Genomic DNA, 22,642 nt, shown 5'->3' on the forward strand with positions numbered 1-22,642 from the left:
CCATGATATTCTTTGGGGTTTTAATTATGGCATCTCTTTCAGGAGGAGTTCACTGAATTCTTTCAATGATCATTTTATCTTCTGATTTTATGGTATCCGGGCAGTTCTTTTTGATGATTTCCTGAAAAATAGTGTATAGGCTCTCTTTTTTCATCATACATTTCAGGAAGTCCAAGAATCCTTAGATTGTCTTTCCTAGATCTATTTCCCAGGTCGGTTGTTTTCCCAGTGGGTATTTTACATTTTTTTTTTTTTTTTTGGTTTTACTTGACTGATTCTTGTTGTCTCATCGATTCATTCATTTTCATTTGTTCAATTCTTAATTTTGGCAAATTATTTTTCTTCATTTACTTTTTTATATTTTGTCCAATTGAATTTTTAAATGAGTTGTTTTTTTCTATGGAATTTTTTTTTTCCATTTCACAAAATTTGTTTTTTAAGGAGTTATTTTCTTTTTCTGTTTCACAAATTCTGTTTTTCTGGGAATTGCTTTCTTTTTTATATTTTATCAAACCTATCTTTTAATGAGTTATATGCCTTTTCCAAACCCTCTTGCAAAGTTTTCATTTCCTTTCCCCATTTTTCTTCTAGCTCTCTTTTAAGACCCTTTTTAATTTCTTCTGGGAGAGCCTTGTATGCTGGGACCTTTATCTGGAGACAATCTGCTTTTAGTTTCCTCAAAGTTTTAAATCTGTTCTTCTATTTCACCATAAAAGCTGTCTATCATCAGAATCCTCTTTACTTTTTTACCCTTTTTTTAAATTAAGGTCTGCTTTTAAGGTGGGGGGTAGTTTTCCAAGCTTCCTCTATAAGCATTTCCTCTATAAGCTGCCGGGGCTGCTGGGGGTCAATGCTGATTCATTCCCAGTGGTGGGTGGGCATGGCCAGGTCCTTTGAGTTTTTGGTGTTTCTGGGTTCACTCTTGACCTTTTGTGTTTGTGTTGGATACTTTATAACTTTTCTGCTGATCTACTGGCTTACAACCAGGCCAGAGTGGACAACACTGCTATAGATTCCTATAGATTCCTCCCTGTAGAATTTCTACCACAAGGAGTCCACACTGCCCTGGGACTCTGTGCTGTCTATACTGGTGTTTGCATTCAGCTGTTTGTGCTTTACTTCCTCCATCCCATTTCCAATTGAAACAGACCTTTTCTGGTGATCTTCAAAATTATCTTCTGCTGATAATTTGTTGCACTCCCAATATTTGTGGATTCTGCTTTTCCAGAGCTAATTCAGTGCTTGGATTTGCTAATTAGGCTGAGGGTTATATGAGAAGATCTGAAAGAAAACAAACAAAAAAATGTCTCTGCCATCTTGGCTCCATCTCCGGAAGTCCTGTCATAGAGTTTGTGAGGGAGACTAATGTATTGGGGAGGGGAAAATGGAAATGTGGATTGGAACCAGGATGTAAAAGGTTTGCAATACTAAATGGAGTTAATGTTAAATTCTAGGCATAGAGAATGGCTAGTTCAATTTCACAGAGCTTGGATATGGAGTAGTGTCTGTAGACAAAAGACTCTTTTGTGTGGAAAGCAGAGGGTCTAAAGATAGAAATGTAAAGGGTAAAAATGTGAAAAGAAAAAGATAGATTAAATTCAAACTGAAGAAAAATGGGGAATCTCTAGTCCAGAGATGTTAAAAAATGTCTGAACCAAGATTATCCAGATTGTTTCCTATGGTTTATATCCTCTCCAGGTTGTCTTCTAGACTTCTTCTTCCCTACTTAGTCTAAGTCCTGGAAGCCCAGCAGTCTTAGAATCCACATGTTGAGATAATTCCTGTCCCCATAGCCTCTCACTTTATTTAGATGACTCCTCCCAGAACCTTTACTCAAGGAACAACAGACAACAAGATCACTCATTTTTCTTTTCTTTCTAGTCTGTACTCCATACTGCTCTTTGCTTTCTCTTTCCCACTCTTAAACTTCATTTTTGAGTTATTAGAATATTACATAATGACATAAGCTCCTTGGGCTCAGGGACTATCTTTCCTTTTGTGTGTACTTGTATTCCCTATGTTTAATACAAAGTCTGGCACAGAGTAATAAATGCTTGTTCACTACTGATTGCTGACATCCTTATAGCACTTTGGGAAGGTTCAGTCCTTCATATAAATAAATTAATAATTTGATGGATGGATTCATGGATGTTTGTAGGAAGGTTTGGATGGATGAATGTATGGATGAATGGAAAGACTTTATAAAAAACTCTGTGCTGATCTCTATGATAAGCTATAAAATATAAAAATGTTAAGGCGTTGCCCTCCTGTAGCTTATACTCAAATAGAAAGAATTTACTGGATGGAATTCATGGCCTGCAAGAGTTGTTTCAAAATGAGAAGGAATAGGAATGCTGAGTGGATTAATTAACATGACCTTTCTTCATATTGACCATAGATGTTAATTAAACACTTGCTGATTATTTGACTGACATTTATATGTATATCTCCTAAAAATGAATCACATGATTTAATATCTCAGGGTCTATAATTCTGTAGCAATCACTAAAGTTCTAGTATCCACATGTCCATTGGTTGGTATTCTGATTCCCAGAATACCTTTAATATTGTTTCCTAGGGACTTTAAGGCTTTTGATGTCTGAGAAATACACACATCATGCAGAATAGCACCTTGTTGAGAGGATATTAATTTAAATAATTTTTTCTTTTAAAATTATTTAAAAATTGTGGACATATTCTTAGTATTAGACTTGTAAGGATCTCAGAGATCTTTTAGTCCTACTGGTTCCTTTGACAGATGAGGCACTTAAGAGACAATCAGTTGGGCACATTTATCAAGGGCCTATTTGTTTCACTATGAAATTAAAATGAAAAATGGTACCTTGTTCTAAACTGGAGTCTGGAAATCTCTCTGAAGACGGGGAAGACTCCTGACTCCCAAAAAGTTGTGGCTGGATCTCATGATACATGTAAGCCACTTTGGGAATAACTGTGAATCCAAATGTTTCTGGTGAAGAGCAGATGTATCCTGGCAAAGTTAGAAATGTGAGCTGCAAGATGAGACAGATGAACACTGTGAGGAGACTAGAATATGGTTGGAGTTGGGGGTGGGGTGGGGTTTAAATTATTCTGTGACTAATTTTGAACTGCTGGGGCTGCCTTTGTAGACAGTGAACAGCCTACATAATATATAAAAATTTCTCTAGGGGGTTAACAAAACTGGCATATTTCATATAAATTCTGTTTATAGGGATGAACAGAAGTCAGATTTGGAGAAAACCAGACCAATATTCAATTGAAGAAAATATCAATCTTGAAAATCAGAAGACCTAAAATCAAGACCTAGCTTTAGTTTTCCCTAATAGTGTGACCCTTATCTTTCCTTACCTTCCCTCTCTTCATCTGTAACTTGGAGATAAGTAGCTTTGCACAAATCACTTTGGGACTCAATTTCCTCATATTGAAAATGAGCTTGGATTTCATGACCTCAAAGGTCCTTCCTTTCCAGTTCTAATTATGTACTCTGGTCACTCATCTACCCATTATTATGAGGAAAATATTTTGTAAACTTTAATATGTGATAGAAATGTGAAAAAATCATTATTATTGTCATTTGTAACATAATAATGTTATAAATATGATATTTATAATATGTTAATATGACATATAATAAAATTATGATGATGATAGTTATATAGAAGTACTTTTTGGGATTTAAGTCATTGTGAGCAAATCATCAAAATAATTCGATAAGTCAAATAAAAAGTTTTATATTTCTGTAAAATTTTTATTAACCTTTATGCTTTCCTTGGGATACAGACCCAGGCGCTGTATTGGCATTGCTGGGTCAAAGGGTATGCACAGTTTTATAGCCCTTTGGGCATAGTTCCAGATTGCTCTCCAGAATGGTTGGATCATTTTCACAACTCCACCAATAATGCATTAGTGTTCCAATTTTCCCACATTTCCTCCAATATTTATCATCTTTTCCTGTCATCTTAGGCAATCTGAGAGGTGTGAGGTGGTACCTTATAGTTGTTCTAATTTACATTTCTTTAATCAATAGTGATTTAGAGCATTTTTATGACTATAGATAGATTTAAATTTGTCATCTTAAAATTGTATGATCACATGCTTTATCAATCCCTCACTGGAATTCTTTAAACCCATCTTTCCCAGCAAGTTTTCTCAGTTTCCCTTCCATGAACTTTGCTTATATCTTACACAAACTTTTTATCTGTGTGATGTTCCTTCACTAGCATGTAAGTTCTTTGAGGGCAAGGAACACTCTTATTTTTTGATTTATTTGTTTAACCTTTCTTTTTATTCCCACTACATAGCATAGTCCTTAGCACATAGTAAGCTCTTAAGATGTGATGAATATTCTTGAAAAGATATTCAATTGAAAATATCCTCAATTTCTTCTTTATCTCTAATCTAATTTCCTTTCCATTTCTCTGAAATCCAGGTTGCTAACTTGGCCTGCTCCATTTCCAACAATGAGGAAGGTGTGAAGTTAGTCCGGATGGCAGCAACCCAGATTGATAGTCTGTGTCCACAGGTAAATCTCATTTCCTTTGATCCAGAACCTTTTGTGCTATAGTATTCCTTCCATAGCATGGCCCCCAATCCATCTTTCTAAATCCATTTATTTTTACTACCCAATTAAACAATACTCACTCTCTTCATTTTTCCCTCTTCAGATCATATTTTCATTGATTCGTTCAACCTCCCCTATCCCACTTTTGCCTTGCTCAATCTTTCATGCCTTTGCCTGTGATATTCACTGACCTTTCCCTTTCTTCCTTATCTATGAAAATCTTGGCTCTTTTTAACAGTCCTCTGTGAACAATTTGCTAGCTAGCCCAAACCATTGAGATCTCTCTGAAAGTAATATTCTCTTCACTCCAGTATCTATTACTGTCTACTTCAATCACTGACATTTTCTCATTCATGAACTGGGATTATAAAATCATAGATATGGAACTAAAGGGTACCTCAGAGACCATGTTGTCCAATTCCCTCATTTTACACATGAGGAAAATGAGTCCCAGGAGTAAAAGTGACTTTTCCATGGCCATTCAAGGACTAAGCATCATAAAATCCTAAATCTAAGGTTGGAAGAACTCCCAGAGGCCATTGAGTAAAATCTCTTCATTTTACAGATGAGAAATCTGAGGCTCTCAGTGGTTCTCTGACTTATTCAATGTTCTATAGGTAGTAAATTTCCAAGATGGGATTGGAATCCCAGACTTCTGTCTATAAAGCCAAAGTTCTTAATGTCCTATTGGTGATGGAATTTGTAATCTCCTGAAGGCAGGGGAAATGGGTTAGATTTCCATGCCTTTTCTATAATTCTTTTACAGTACAATGATAATAGTAGGTATTCAACAGAGAATAGTTGAAGTCTTAGATCATCTCAGTGAGAAACCCCATTTAGAAAACCATAAAATTTCTACTCTAACTCCATTGATTCTCATGTTCTTTATATTGCCAGTTATCTGTTCCCATTAGAAGCATGATGAGACCCGTGTACACTGTAGGCATGATTTGAAAATTAAACCTTATTCTCCCAAATGAGTTAATATTTACTGATAGTCTTTGAGTCTTCACTGCAATGTATGTGGCTCAATGATGGGATTTCAAAATAAATATTTATGTGACACGAAATGTGGGGTTTTCCCCATTCCAATGTTTAAAAATAATAATAAATAAATATAATAAAAATAAATAAATCTAATGTATAAATGCTGTACCCCTTCTGCATATGATGTCCAACATTTCTATTCCCTTTGCTTGCCCCAAGTTGTGGTTCTGTAGGAGCTCATTTCAAATGGCAATGAAATGGAATCATTGCTTTTATATGGACATTGCTCTCGAAAATCAGTTTGGTGTACTGAAAAAAGAGCTTGTCTTTGAGACAAGCCTGTCTCAATTAAAGTCTCATATCTGACATACTGGTTGTATGATCCTGACCAAGTCACTAAGTATCTCAACTCTCTATGACTATAATTTGCAGGGAAGATGATGACCTGCATTGGAAGAGAGAGTTTCATCATGAGTATTCCCTATATCAGTGATATTACACATCCTATTATTGGCTCTTTTAGCAATTGTTCATCCTATTAAAAATCATTCCTGATCATCTGAAACATAATTTTCTGGAAAAAATAGGTCATCAATGCTGCCCTCACCTTAGCTGCCAGACCTCAGAGCAAAGTTGCTCAAGATAATATGGATGTCTTCAAAGATCAGTGGGAGAAGCAAGTTCGAGTCCTGACGGAGGCTGTGGATGATATCACATCAGTGGATGACTTCTTATCTGTCTCAGGTAATTACAATCAATGAGTCATTTTGGGGAAGGTGATAGACACATTAGGGTAATGAAGAGGGTCTGAAATGAAAATGAAAGAGAAAATGAAAGTGACTGATAGAAGTCTAAGAGGTTCCCTGGACTCACCAAATATTTTGTCATTTTGAGAGGTAGGATTATAATGTCCTTCCAAAAAAAACAGGAAAGATTTAGAGAAGACACAAGATAAAACTTCCTGTTGGATGTTTCTGGGACACTTGGGCAGATTCTCAAGGGAAGTTAAGGAATCTCATGACAAGGAATATAGTGTAGCAAATAGGGTATTGAATAAGAAAGAGCTGAGTTCATATTCTGCCTCAGATTCTAGCTGTATGATCACAGGCAAGTCACTCAATGCCTCTAAAACTCTATTTTATCATCTTTCGCATGAGGACAATACCCTATTTCCTTTGAAGAGAGAGAGAGAGAAAGAGAGAAAGAGAGAGAGAGAGAGAACCAAATGAGATGGTATATGGAAAGTTCTTTGCAAATCTTAAAGTACTATATAAAATCAACTGCTCAAAAAAAAAAGACAAAATCAATTGCTCTTCCTCCTACTCCTTCTATTAGTAGTATTGTTCCTATCATTTTCCTTAATGCTATTGCTGTTGTTGTTCTTCCCCCCTTATTCTCTTTCTCCTCCTTTTCCTCTTCCTCCTCCAACTGCTGTTGCTGTTACTACTACTACTACTACTACCAGTAGTACTATTACTACTACTATTTCTACTTGTACCACTACTACGTTTATCCTCCCCCTCCTCTTCCTACTACTACTACTGTTATTACTACTACTATAATTGATATATTCTTTTCTCATTAGAATTTAATCTCCTTGAAGTCAAAGGCCATTTCCCTTTACTTTTATTATTGTCTTCATCATGTAGTACAATATTTGGAACATAGTAGGTTCTTAATAAATGGCCTTACTTGTCTAGCATCTGTCTATAAGTATATCTATCTATCTGACTATCTATCTTAAAGGAGAGAATGAACTTATATGTCATAAGACTGATTGCTTAAAATGTAGTTTTGTTTATCTTTGGAATTCATTTTAAAGGCTATTCCCAAGAAATTAACAACTTGAGGCAATACAGTATGGTGGAAAGAGAAAAAAACAAGATGGCAGAATATTGGAGTTCATGACTAATACTGTCATTTAATATATGTGTGATGTAGGACAAACCATCCAACCCTTTCTTGGTTTCAGTTTGCTCATCTACGTAATGAGAAGATTGGACAAAGTAATCTTTAAGGTCCCTTCTGTATATGATATTCTATAATTCTCTTAACCACTTCTCTCCAGGAAAGATGGTCCAATTTGGAGAAAGAGCTCTAGAAATGGGCAGACAAGTCTCTTTACTGAGATGTGTTAAGAGTCAGTTAAATTCAAAAGTACAAAAACACTGAGATGACACGATTTGTAATATGATTGTTATACTCTAGATTTTAAACTAGAAGGTACTTAACAGACACTATAGAAAAAAGAACTTGGATACTGAAGAAAATCAGAGATGACCAAAAGCTTTCCATTCATATTTGGAGAACTTAGTTTATTACCACTTGAATAAAGTAGTGCAATTTCAGTTTGTTTGGGGAAACCCAGCAGTGCCTTATATGTAGTAAACGCCTAACAAAAACTTCCTGAATTATATATATAAGATTTTCTGAGTTCTTTGTTTGAGGCAGATAAATGTCTGAACGAATAGAGGCAGGAAGCAGAGGCAGGATAATCATACTTTGAATCTCAGATACTACTAGCTATGAAATCCTGGGCAATGCTGAGTAATCCTGCTTTAACTTCACAAAGCATATAAAATAGCAAGCTATTGTCTATGACCTCTAAGCTTTCTAATAGTTTTAAATCTATGATTCTGTGAATTGTGTGATTCTCTGATTCTTAGTTTTCTCATGAATATCTGTGGTCTTCCAGAGAGTAGAACAGAGGGAAGCAGAATTTCTAAGTGTTTTATAGAGCCTGCATAGCTAGAGGCTAAGACTATAAGAAATGGAGATGTCCTCCATACAGAGGTTGAGTACAGGTGCCTTTTGTAACTATAGGATAAGAGGTTTTAGAGACAGAGTGGACTTTAGAAGTTGACTATTTCAATCTTTAGTTTGTAACAGTGAAGAAATAGGTATCCAGGCAGCTAAGTAGTTTGAGAATAAGACACTAGGTCTAGAGAGATGAATTCTTGAGTTTAAATCCTGACAGGAACTTATTATCTGTATATCCATCAGAAGGTGACTTAACCTTTATTTGCCTCAATTTCCTCAAAAGTAAAAAATGAAGATAATAATATAACATCTCCCCGGGTTGTTGGAAGGAGATGAGATGTAAAATACTTTGCAAACTTTAAAAATACTAAAATACATTCATTAGCAATTTTTACTGGATTTTGTATTGTTTTTGTTATGTTTATGGAGCCAAGGAACAGCAAGTATAAATGGATTTTCCCCTGTTGACACAGTTATGATTAGGAGGCAGAGACTAGCTCTAGACCCAAATCCTCTGACTGCCAATCCAGCCAACTTTTCTAATTTATGCCTGAATTATTAGAAATTCTTTTGGGGGATTTTGAAGGACTTTTTTTTATATAATATAACCCTAGAACAATTTCTTACTCAGGCTTTGTTTCCCCCAGCCCCTTTAGCAGTGTTATTAAGATTAAGAAAGGCTTATCTGCTCAGCTCATTTCCAAATGGAGACATCTATCACATAGACGCTAGTTTCTGCACAGAACTCTAGCACGGGAAGGAATTGATCAGGCTGAAATGTTTGTTTGTCTCATCTCCCTATGGCCTCATAATCCCATGGCCAGAACTTGGGGTGGGAACTTGGAAGTGCCAGCCTTATCATTTCTGTAAAATTAAAATCAGCTTTGGTAAATGAGACTCACATTGTCTGGCCTGAATCTCCAACAGTTGTACAGACACCTCTTCTGTTGGAGAAACACTGGCACATCTACAGACACCCACCCATTGGCTTCCCATTAAGCTTGGTCCCAATCCTCTCCTGGCTTAGCCCTACCACTGGCAGACAGCAAACTAGGCGGGTGGTTGAGTGGTTGAGGACTACATCTATACTGCCAATTGTCCATGATGATCATTAGTCTGGAACAGTGAACTAATGTGGAAATGGTTCCTTAGAGGGAGATGGAGGAATTGGTGACTTTTTCCAATCAAAGCCACTTCTAAAGGAAAAAAAAAACACATTTATGTTTATTTGTTTAGTTTAGTTAAAAACAATCTATCATGACTCTTTTACTGCTAGTGAATATGAAAGTTTCTATGAGGTCACTGTACCACAATTAATAGTTAGTAATAATAACATAGCAATTCTTTTTCCCATCTCTCGTTTTAACAAATGAAGTTCCTAATTCTTATGTCCTGCTTTCACTTGTAATTAGGTGAAAAGAACTCTGGTTCTGGAGATCCCATTCCTTCGGTGTGACTTGGCAAAGGTCACTTCCCTGAGCCTCCATTTCCTCCTATTTAAGAAGGTTTTGGATTAAACATTCTTGGCATCCATTCCCTCTCTAAATTTATAATTAGGACACTTTTACCCCCCAAGGGATTCTTCCATATTTATCACCATTGGTTACTTCTCTTAACTAGATATGGGCAGAAATTTTGTTAAATTCAATCCAGAGGATGAAAGGCTCATTCTCCCCTACCATACACACATACTTGGATATTTAGATATTAACTGAGAAAAGCCATCAAATAGGACAGTGGATAGAGTGCATGCCCTAGTGATAGAAAGACTCAATTGTGTTTGCCTCAGTTTTTTTTTTTTGACATTTTTCCAAATTCTTCCAGTATTTTTGACAAAGAAATACCAATAGGTTCATCAATGGACATGATTAAAATAACTGAACGGCAACAAAAGTTTGCAAATCACTTAAAAAAACTCAATTTATTTATTATTTAATTTTCCCCCAGTTACATTCAAAACAATTCTTTTTACATTTATTTTTAAATTTTTTGAGTTCTATCTAGTTTTTTTCCCTTTATCCCCACCCACAATTAAGAAGTTATATATGTGAAGTTATGCAAAAAAAATTTCCATAAAAGTCAAGTTGTGAAAGAAAACATAGATCTTCTACCCTAATGAAAATAAAAACCCTCAAGAAAAATAAAGTTAAAAATAAAAAGAGAAATAGAGAATAGTTCAATCTGCATTCAGACACAATCAATTCCTTCTCTGGGTATGGATTAGATTTTTCATCATAAGTCTTTCAGAGTTGTTGTGGATTATTGAACTACTGAGAATAATAAAGTCATTTATAGCTGGTCATCCCAGAACATTCCTTTGTGTCAGTATATTTCACTTTGTTCATGAAGGACTTTCCAGGTTTTAGTTTTAGTTTTTGTCTTTGTTTTTGTTTTTCCCTGAGAGCATCCTGATCATCATTTCCTATAAAACAATAATATTTCATCAGAGAAATTTACTTTGAATTTTTTTTACAATTACTATTACTAATTGTATTCCTCTCAATTATTCTCTCTCTTTTCACCCTGTCCCTCCTCAAAAGTATTTTGTTATTGACACTCCCTCCCCTGATATTCCCTCTCTTTTATCACACTCCCCCCTTCTCATATCCCATTCCCCTGCTATTGTCCTGCACAGTAAGATAGATTTCTATACCCCTGTTGAGTATATATGTTGTTTTCTATTTCAGCCAGTTCTGATAAGAGTAAGGTTCACTTACTCCTCCTCTCTTGTCCATCTTCTCCTTCACTGTAAAAGCTTTCTCTTGCCTCTTTCTTTATGGCAGATAATTTGCACCATTTCACTTCTCCCTTTCTTTTTCTCCAGCAAATTCCTGCCTTACTCCATTACATCATTTAAAAAAATATTATCCTTTCATAGTCAACTCACAATTATGTTCTATGTCTCTCTGTTTCTCTCTGATATATATATATATGATATAAGTATCATATATATGATATACATATTATATATATATATATAATATATATATTCCTTCTAACAGACTGCCATAATAATGATAACTTTCTAATGAGTTACAAGTACTATCCTCCTGTGTAGGAATATAAACAGATAAACCTTATTAAATCCCTTATAACATCACTTTCCTGATTACTTTTTATGCTTCTCCAGAATCCTTTATTTGAAAATAAAATTTTCCATTCACCACTGGTCTTGTAATCAAAAATTCTTGAAAATCCTGTTTCATTGAATGACAACCATTTCCTCTGAAGATTTATATTCAGTTTTCCTGGGTAAGGGATTTCTTGGTTATAAACCTAGCTCATTACTCTCCAGAATATCATATTCCAAGGCCTCCAGTCCTTTAATATAGAAGTTGCTAAATCTGTTGTTATCTTGATGGTGCCTCTACTATAATTGAATTGTTTTTTTTCTAGATTCTTGCAATATTTTTTTCCTTGGCCTGGGAGTTCCAGAATTTGGTTATAATATTCCTGGGCATTTTTATTTTGTGATCTCCTTCAAGGCTGATCAGTAGAATCTTTCAATTTCTATTTTACCTTCTGGATATCAAGAATATTTTTTCTTGATAATTTCTTGAAAGATGACATCCAGATTCTTTTTCTGATTATAACTTTCAGGTAGACTTTTCAGGTAGATAATTTTAAAATTCTCTCTCCTAGATCAGTGTTCCAGGTCAGTGGTTTATCCAATAAGTTATCTCCTATTTTTTTCTATTTTTAATTCTTTTTATTTTGCTTTATTCTATAAATTCTCTATTCTCATAGTTAGTAGCTTCCATTTATTCAATTCTATTTTTTAAGTAACTATTCTCATAGTTCATAGCTTCCATTTATTCAATTCTATTTTTTAAGAAATTATTTTCCACAGTGAGATTTTGTACCTCTTTTCCCAATTGGCCAATTTTGCTTTTTTAAGGCATTCTTCTCCTCATTAGCTTTCTTTGTTTCCTTTTGTATCTCTCTCAATTCTTTCCTTGATATTTTTCTCCATTACTTGATTTTCAAAATCCCTTTTGAGCTCTTCTATGGCATGAATTCAATTCTTATTTTTCTTGAATTTTGGACATAGAAGCTTTGACTTTGTTATTATCTTCTGCATGTGTTTTGATCCTTCTTGTCACCCTAATAACTTTCAATGATCAGAAACTTTTTTTTTCATTTTCTGCTCATTTTCCTAGGCTATTACTCAACTTTAAACTCTTCGTTAAAGATAAGGCTCTGTTTCCAGGGTGGATGGGGCACTGTCACAAGCCTTGGAGGTTTTATCCAGCTGTTTCCAGAAATCCTTCCAAGAATCTGACCACGAGTGCTCCTTTGTGCCTGGAGCTGTTAGATGTGTCCCACTATAGCTGTAAGATTTAGTGTGCTGACTCGGGTTGTACTGAGACTCACACCAGACTCCCACCCCATTGCCACAGGTTCTCTCCACTGACATTCTGAGTCCTCCATATTCCTGGGCTGAGAGGTCGAGAAGCCTTTGCACTACTGCTTATTCAGAGGTCTCACCTCAAAGACTCTAGGGTCTGAGCTGGAACTGGGGCCTGGGCCAGGACTGCACTGAGATTGAGTGCCGGGCTCCCACTGTGGTCCCACAGACCTTTTCTGCTGACCTTCCAGGTTTTCTTTGGTGTCTCTGGGCTGAGAATCTGGAAGCCTCCAGTACTGCTGCCGATTTATAGCTCAGACCTGGGCCAGGATGGGGCTGGGACTGGGGCTGCACCAGGGCATCCTGCAGTTGGACTGCATGCTGGCCACAATCTTGGTATCCCAGACCTTTTCTGCTGAGCTTCTAAGTTGCCTTTGGCTGCAAAATGCTCTACTCCTTCTTTTTGAATATCCTGATGCTTTAAAATTTGTTTACAGTCATTATTTGAAGGAATTTGGAACAGTTTGGGAGAGAGGTTGGGCAAATTCCTGCCTTTACTCCACCATCTTGGCTCTGCCTCCTTTTGTAAAGCATTCATTTGCAAATTCATTTGATTCTCAAAGCAATTTTTTGGGGGAATGAATTATATCATTACCCTCATTTTGCAGATGGGTAAATTGAGACTGAGAGAGTTTTAATAATTTGCTCTACCAGTAGATGAGGCAGAATTTGAACTCGTCTTCTTAAATCCACATCCAGCAATTTATTCACTATTCCACTAACCTGTTTTATAAATTTCATGGAACTAGTCTTACATTCTGTAGCTACTTTTCAAATAGCTTGAAGTACTAACTAGTGGCAGTGGTATATCTAGCCTACAAGAGATACAAGTGTTCCTCAAAAGTCCTGGCCTGTGATTTTCGGCAGGACCACGGACAGCTCTTGTTTTTTCAGGTTTTACCAGCTATGTAGACTTTGCTTCCTTTTTTCCCTCAGTGGAAATATGTTAGAATTTAAAACTTTCACAGCTCACAATTTTCTTTTTAAAAAAAATAAGAACCACTTCTTGAAAAGAATAAAACTGAAGAGGTCTTATCTTGGATTTTTCATACTATACAAAGCTATTCTTAATTTTCTCTCCCTTCTGCCATCCTCTAAACTTTCCCTCTTTGCTGCATTTCTCCCTCCGGTTTCCATTCTACATTATATTATTAAGAGTAACAAGGAAATGCTTTGGCTGAAGCTGATAACACTCTACAATTCAACTCCCATGGTACAACTGCCACAGCATGCCAGCACAGGAAAACACATATGAACTGTCAGTTAATCAGACTCTGCTAAACCTGCTGGAGCATCCATGCAGGTATCCAAGTATGAAAATCCCTTGGACAGGCTGCTCTTGATAAAAAATAAGTTATCCTACTGTATCCTGCTAGTAGCTCATGAACATTGTCCAGTAATTCCAGGCCTTCCACTTCTAAGTTCCTCCCTATAACTCAATTCCATTCCTACCAAAATGTGGAATAAATAAATCGGTTAATTTTCATTCCTAGCTTAGCCCTACAGATATTTTGAATGTCATTGTTTGATGTATATGTATGATTATTTTCTTGGGGAATTTTTATTCTGGGTGAAAAATCTCTTTTTTAATAAAGCACTAAGTCCAATTTTTTAAAAGAATAAACTGCAGTCATCATGTTGAACCAGAACCTGACTTTTTAGTTCCTCTGTATGAAATGCAACAGGACTGGGGCCAGGTGATGTTGACTATTAATATCACAGAAGCAAAAACCAATTTTCAGATGTGGACTGCACTCATAAAAATAGTGAAATAGCTATGTTAGAAACATTTAAACATTTCCCGTTGGGCATAAACTATAACTTTTAATAGTGTTTTAAAATGAACGTCTTAGCGTTATCCATGTGATGTTTTCATTTTGGGGTTTAACTCAAAACATTGCAGGTACCAGAAATCTAAAAGATCTCTACATTCCATTCAATAGCATTTATGGCAGGATGCATTCATTTAACTAATGCATTTGTTGATATTTATTACTTCATATCTCATATTCCTCCATTTAGCCCTTCTAATCAAAGAGTTTTGTAACCTTTTAGTTATCTCCAGTTCGTTACTCTTGCATTCCTACCATTCAATAAATTACCAAAGCTTTTCAATGTTAATTCCATATCACCTTATAAACTTGTCTCTTTCTTGCTATTCACATAGTCACTATTCTGATTCAGATACTAATTAGCCTGTAACTGTGTTATTACACCCATTTTTTGATTTTTTTTATTTCAGTTTTTAATTACTTTATTAACCTTGAATTTTTTAATTTCATTTTCTCCCTCTAATAATAGCAAGCATTAATTTGAAATTATAGAGCAATTTTGCATTTTACAAACTCTTTAAACAAATGATCTTATTTGATTCTTGGGAAATCTTGGGAAATTGGGAAAGTAAGTACTATTATTATCCCCATTTTATAGACAGGAAAATTGAAGCAGACAAAGGTTAAGTTACTTTTTTTTTAGAACCACACAATTATTAACACTGAGGCTGAATTTGAGCTCAGGTCTTCCTGTTAGACTGGCAAATATATAAATAGTGAGATAGATAGAAAGCAAACAAGCAGAGAAAGAAGGAAGGAAGGAAGGAAGGAAGGAAGGAAGGAAGGAAGGAAGGAAGGAAGGAAGGAAGGAAGGAAGGAAGGAAGTAAAGAAGGAAGGAAGAAAAGAAGGAAGGAAAGAAGGAAGGAAGGAAGGAAGGAAGGAAGGAAGGAAGGAAGGAAGGAAGGAAGGAAGGATGGAAGGAAGGAAGGAAGGAAGGAAGGAGGGAGGGGCAAGGAAAGAAGGAAGGAGGGAGGGGCAAGGAAAGAAGGAAGAAGGGAAAGAGGAAAAGAAGGAAAGAGGGAAAGAAGAGAAAGAAAGAAGGAAAGAAAGGAAAGTATAAAGAAAGAAAGGAAGGAAGAAGGGGAGGGAGAAAGGAAGGGAAAGAGGAAGGAAGAAAGGGAGGGGAGGAGATAGATAAATGAATGGATAGATGGGTAGATAGATAATTATAACTCACTTGTTTAACACCTTCTATGTGTCAGGAGATCTGCTAAGCACAAGGATTAGAGTGCATGAAAAATATAGTCTTTCCATAAGGATACTCCATTCTGATAGGGGAATAAAAGGGAGAAGGGAAAAAGGAGTAAGCTACTTGAGTGAGAATAAAGCTGCTAGAGAGAAAATAGACAAATCTAGGAAGTCAGGAATGGAGCTAAATTTGAAGCATGCATATACAGCTTGTGTACATCATGATAGGGTACTACAAGATAAAGTGAAAGGTGAACCAACACAAAGTGAATGAAAGAGAATGTTATGAATGAAGCTGTGCAGAAAAGTCAGATAATGAAGAGTCTGAAAGGCCAGGCTGAAAATGTTTACCATGTTAAAATTTTTTATTGAATAAAAATCTGAGAAAATCATGCATTTCTTTCAAATGAGCATACTTTAATAGGGTCTGTCTTGATGACTTACTTTCTAGTTAAAGAATATTGCACTGTATTGTTAATCTTTTAGTTTATCCTTGGTTTCTTTCATTCTCTACCTCTTCTCTCTCTTCTTTTCAACTCTTACTCTTTCTCTACTTTCTTTCTTTTGATTCTTCTATCTTTTCTTGTCTTTTTTCTTCTACTTCTCTTCTCTTGTTTTCTTCTTCTTCTCCCTCTTTTTCTCTAACCTTTCCCCTTTCATTTAAAACCAAAGAAAATATTTCCCTAATACTGACTTTGAACACTGGAGGTCATTTCAGTGTGATCGAAATTCATGCTATTCAAGCTAACTTTACGATTTGTTAATAACAACTTTCAGGGTACACATACAAAGTCCGAGTCTTTTTCAACCAAAAGTTGACATAAACAGAACTTTATCCTTAACTGTTGTTTGACTTGGAGATTGCTGTATTTGTTATATATAGGATGAGACTTGGAACATGGGGGGCTGGGAACCTTAGGAGATGGCTCAGTAAATGCCTGGATGGTTTCTAGGGAGTTCTAATGAAGGTGAAACTAAATAACATATGTATGTCCTATCCACAGAAAATCACATTCTGGAGGATGTGAATAAGTGTGTGATTGCTCTCCAAGAAGGGGATGTCGATACTTTGGACCGGACAGCAGGTGCGATCCGTGGCCGGGCAGCCCGCGTCATTCATATCATCAATGCAGAGATGGAGAACTATGAAGCTGGCGTTTATACCGAAAAGGTGCTAGAAGCTACAAAATTGTTGTCCGAGACAGGTAAGCACAGATGCTGGATTGATTGTTCCTCTTCATCAATGGCAGGATTTTGTCTGACGTTTCAGATTGCTCAGCCGGGGAAAACAAATTGAAGCATAGGAATTTTCAGTCATCGAACTTTCTACTTTGGGGTTTATGGGCAATTCCATGTGACATTGACTGGTTTCTTCCTTTACCTGCTTAGAAGAGGCAGGATGGAATGATGAACTGAGAGCTGTTCTTGAATACAGGGAGCCATGAGTTCAAGCTCTGTCTCTGACACCTACTTCTATATTACGGTAGATGTAGGCAAATTACTAACATTATAAATTAAAGCATTAATAAAGGACATCACTTGACCCTGAAATTTCCTACACCTGTGAAATCATAAATCCAATCCCTGTCCTTTAATGTCTTAGATCTTTGGATTTGGTGTCATAATGAAAGATTTGGATTTTAATTGTGTTTTAGATAGTCACCAGCTTTGTGACCCTGGATAAATCAGATAACTTATCTGACCATCAATCTTCTTCAATAGCATGAATATGATAATTATAATAATTATTATATTTCTTCTATACCTCATAAAATTATTATGAAATTTAAATGATAATATCTGTTTAAAATTCTATGCAAAAATACTAAAGACAATGATGGGGGAGGTACAAGTGGGGGGAAATTATGATAACAATGAAGGAAAACCACAAGCATTTATTAAGTGTCTGGTATGTACCAGACATTGTACTAAGTTAAATTAAACAAACATTTATTAAGCTCCTACTATGTGCCAGAGCAATGAAGTCGTACAATGGGTAGAGTACCAGGCCTGGCATCAGGAAGACTCATCTGAGTAGGTCACCAGTCTGTGTAGGTCTTCAGTTTCTTCATTTGTCAAATGAGCTGAAAAAAGAAATGGCAAATCACTCTAATATCTTTACCAAGAAAACTTCAAATGGATTCAAGAAGAATCAGGCATGACTGAAAAATATCTGAATAACAATGAATCAAGAATCTCTTTACAAATATTATATCATTTCATTCTCACAACAGTCTTGTGAAGTAGGTGCTATTCTTGATCATCAGTTGAATTGAGGAAACTCAAGGAACAAAAGTGAATTGCTCATTCACACAACTAATAAGCACCTGAGGACAAGTACATCATTGAACATACCATTTCCTGACTCAAACACTCTGCACTAATAGGTTACCAGATTGATTTAGAGAGGACAAGGGGGAAAAAGGTCATAGAACCTGACATTGCTTACAAATGATCCATGGTTACTTCTATCCCTATGGGTTCCATTGACCTTGGAAAATGATGAGTACTGCTTATGTATTTTGCATTGTAATGGCATGATTCTGTGACAGAGCTTCTTTCCTTTCCCACATTGTTGGCAAAGTCCTATTTTATGTTTTTTTTTTTTCCTGAAAAGTCCTCAAGTTTACCAAGTCAAGTAAAAAGAAATAGAGACTTGTGCATTTTGAAGCCAGCAAGTTTGTGAAAATCATAGTCCACTAGAGGATATAAAGGAAATGGAGGTAATAGTAGGGAGAATTAGCGTTACAATCTCCAGTACTATGGTATGAGGTTATGCTGAGTGTACTTTCCTCCTATCTATTTGTGAGACTTACTTTCAAGAGGATTTTGAAAGAGAGAGGGGGAATAAAAACCATTTTAGAAGGAAAAATATAAAAATGAAAGCATTATGTACTTCACACTTCTGCTACATGTTGACTCCACTCAGAGTGCGTTTTGTCCCACTTGGTCCAAATCCCCACATTACAGCATTAATTTCATCAATATACATGATAATGGAAGCATGACTCTAAAGCATTTTGTCTTAAAAGTGTTTGGGAGCTTTAGTGACCTGGAAACCCAAAAGAAATCAATATGTATCATAGTAGCCAAAGAAAGGAGATGCAATTTTAGACTGTAGGAAGCAAGGTAGTTTCCAGCAATTTTGATGCAGTGGAATCAATCACATTATATATGTGATATAATTGAATCTTGACTTTGGGATTAAAGGAAATGGATTCAAATCTTCGACTGAATACTTATTACTTATATGCCATTGTACAAGGTTCTTCCTTAGCTGCTCACTGTGTGACACACCTTTTGGCCTCAATTCCTGTAATTATAAAGTTGGGGCATTAGACAAGATGGGCTCTAATATCTTTTGGCTTAAAAAAAACCCTTCATGTTCTTATGACTAAGGAGATACTAATACTTTCATATTCTGCATTGATCAAACCAAATTTGAACTCTTGTACTGAATGCTGTGGTTCACATTTCAGGAAAGGAATTGATAAGCAACAATACAATGCAGCTAAATTCACACAATTCCATTGAGAATGTAAGCCTTTAAAATCTGAGGACTTATTGAAGGTAGTGAGAATTTCTAGCCTAGAAAAGAGAATATTCAGAGGAGCAACCTTACAGCAGTTATTAAATGTGAAAGAGGAATTAGCTTTTTTTCCCATGGATACAGAGGGCAAAGTTAGAAACAATGTTTGGAAGTTCCAAAGAGGCAAATTTAGAGAAAAAAAAATCTTCCTAAAAGTTAGTGGTTTATGAAAGTGAATTTAGCCAAGTTGGTAGACAATGAACTTGTTCTCATTGAATTTATTCAACTGAAAGTTAAATGATAACTATTATTTTAAAGGTGATTTTTCTTTACCTGTTTATTGATAGGGGTAGATATCCATTGAATTCCCATCCAATTCATAAAGACTGTGATGATGATGCTTTGTAGTTATGTGTGTCTCTGTTAGTTTTGGAATAAAGTGAAAATCTCATTTAACCCCTTCAATTTACAGATGAAAAACTAAATATCAGAAGATTATGTGACTTTAAATGTTCAGATATTAATTTTTTTTAACTCCAGATCCTGTGGTTCATTCATACCAATATGTCTCAGTGTATTGAATGAGAAAGGGATTAATCCACGGGTATTTTCCACAAAAAGTTCCAGCCAGACTTTAACCAAAATATTTACCTCTTCTGGTTGTTACATTGCAACTTCTGCCAGGTTTTTGAGTTATACCAAAAGAACTATTAATACTGATTATGAGAATTGTTATTGTTGTTATTAATTTTGATATACAAATAGTAAAATATGTTTTATCTTCAGAAGATAAGGGGCATTTAAAATGACTCAAATTTCTGTGGATAGACCACCAAAAATCCTATTACCCTGTATATAGTACATCGAGGTGGAAGATGACAAGAAATATTGGCATCCTCTCTGAAAAATAAACAAGATGGAAACAATGCAAAATGAGATAATAAGGAACATCTCTAGAGTTGGTTTCCTCCTCGAGAGACTACAGTGACTTGGAGTTAGATATAGCAATAATGAAATGAGCTCACATTTTAATTAGCAGAAATCTAGCTCTGCCTCCCTAGAGGCCCAATAGCCCAGCATTTATTAAAGTTATGCAAAGCTGACCGCATGACACTTTCTTCTCAGCCATGCTGGGATGGTCTAGGAGATTTTTGCAGACTGTAACCATTTTATTTAATGTTGATTCTGTGAGAATTGTCCACTGCTTTTCCCTTCTTGGATTCTCAGCAAATCCAGAGCAGCCTTGATGAGCTTGAATGACCTCCCTGTGATAACTGGATTTCTTTGCTGCATTTTGCTTCTTATATTAAAAAAAAAAAAGCAAATGCTGGGAAAATGAACTGAAAACAAACTTTGGCTAAAGTTTAAACAGCTCCCAGATTACATGCTAGGTACAAGTGGCATTCAATTCAATAAGTAAAGGTTTCAGGGACAGTTTGTCTCAACATAGGAAAAATTAATCAATTTATCAAGAAATATTTACTAAACGGCAACTTCCTGTATGTTATGTATTGTCCTAGATAATGGGAATACAAATACCAAGAAGGAAATCTCTCTCTCTGTGTCTCCCTCTTTCTCTCTTTCTCTTTCTATTTCTCTGTCTCTCTCTTTGTCTCTTTTTCTTTCTCTCTCTCTCTCTATATATATATGTGTGTATACATATATACTATGTATGTGTAATTATACATGTATATCTAATCCAATAAAAAAATCCTCAGAGCCTGACGTAGTACCCTTGCATCATAGGTAGATTCTATATAAATATTCCTTAAAATGTTCTGGGGACTTTAAACAGTTGGTTTGAAGGAGAATTTGGAAACAAAGTATATGCAGGCAGGTACATAATTGAAATCAGGAACGTATGGTGGTATCATACAGTCCATAACTATGGAAATTGGAGTTTGAAGTCAGAATTTCAATTCTGTAGAGGTTTGGTGGGAACTAGTAAAAAGCCCAGACCACGAGGAATTAAATTACTGGAAATGATAGGAACTGGAGTATAAAACTGGCACCCCATTACTGGGAGTCAGTAAGGTAGAAAATTTAGTCACAAGTACAAGGCAGCGTTTCTCATGCTAGATTGGAATCGGCAATACTTCAATATGAGCTATCCAAACAATGATACTACAAGTGTTTAACTGTTCCTTTTTATTGTGTTCCCAAATGAGACACACATTCTGAGAAGGAGAAAACCTCATGAGTGAGCAGGTTAAGTGACTGTAGCTAGAGAAATTCGGTGGTAGGCAAGTTAGTTTGGAAGACTAGATTTGAGATAACACTTGCAATGTGTGGAGGAGTTTTCTCCACTGAATAACTGTTAAGTCCCTTCCCAATGTGTGAACTTTTCTATTCCTTTTACCTTTTCCTTTTTCATCACCAATCATGTTAAAAATAGTGACCTTAAGACCTTGCAAAAACCTTAGTTGACACAGAAAGATTTAATTGTGTTCAGCATGCTGTCTAGAGACTAGACAGAATACGAAGGCATTTTAGGAAGATTATCAGCAAGCACAGTTGAAATCTAAAAGCTTTTTCAGGTTGACCTTTGACTAGGAAATCAATGACCCAGAACAGCCTCTTTCTTGATAATTTTACTTACTTCTTACTTTAGTCTTGTGATGCATCTACAATCTCACTATCTAATTGGCGCCAATCTCAAATCAGCCATGTCCTTTGGGACTCTGCTCTAAATCCCTCATTAACCCACTACAAGAGACCATTGAAGATTTCAAACATGGTCTAGATAGTAATGAGCTTTGGACATCCAGCATTTTCTCAGTTTTTATGATCATCCCACCTTTTTGGCAAAATATGATGCTTTGAGAAACTCTCTGGTATAAAAATAACAACAATACTACTACTACTACTAATAATAATAAGGAGAAGGATATGAATGATAATCATAACAACAATGAAAGCCAAAATTTATATAGTATTTATGAATGTATCTGTTTATCTATCTCTCTATCTACACATATGTGCATGTGCACATATGCATATACATGCATATGTATAGATATAGAGGAATTCATGTCTGTATACTTTAATGCATATGAGTATACATATGTGCATATGTATATGTATATATGTCACATGCACATCTATCTGAAGATCACTTGGAAGGATAAGATACCAAATACTGAGGTCTTTTCTCAAACTAAACTACTAAGAATACAAATTCTACTGCAAAGAGCACAACTCCATTGGGTTCATCCCATTGTTCAAAAGATTAAGTTTGGCAAAAGACTATTTGCTAAAAAGAGCTCACAAAGTGGTCAGAAAAAGCAATAGAAGGACATTCTCAAGGTCTCTCTGAAGAACCTTAGATTGTATGATGTGGGAGACACTGTTTTAGAACCACTCAACATGGTTTGTC

At 35.6% G+C, this 22,642-nt stretch overlaps 1 protein-coding gene across 2 annotated transcripts in view; it reads left to right on the forward strand.

Moving 5' to 3' along the window:
* CTNNA2 (catenin alpha 2) overlaps positions 1-22,642 on the forward strand; it is a 1,447,481-nt gene that overhangs the window by 1,274,759 nt on the left and 150,080 nt on the right. For both annotated transcript variants that reach the window (XM_031957116.1, XM_031957117.1), the window contains exons 10-12: positions 4,430-4,522; positions 6,136-6,292; positions 16,742-16,942. In XM_031957116.1, the coding sequence (XP_031812976.1) occupies positions 4,430-4,522; positions 6,136-6,292; positions 16,742-16,942 (451 nt within the window). The remainder of the gene's footprint in view (positions 1-4,429; positions 4,523-6,135; positions 6,293-16,741; positions 16,943-22,642) is intronic.

The sequence above is a fragment of the Sarcophilus harrisii genome, chromosome 2 (genome assembly GCF_902635505.1).
Source record: "Sarcophilus harrisii chromosome 2, mSarHar1.11, whole genome shotgun sequence".
In the NCBI taxonomy this organism is placed as follows: domain Eukaryota; kingdom Metazoa; phylum Chordata; class Mammalia; order Dasyuromorphia; family Dasyuridae; genus Sarcophilus; species Sarcophilus harrisii.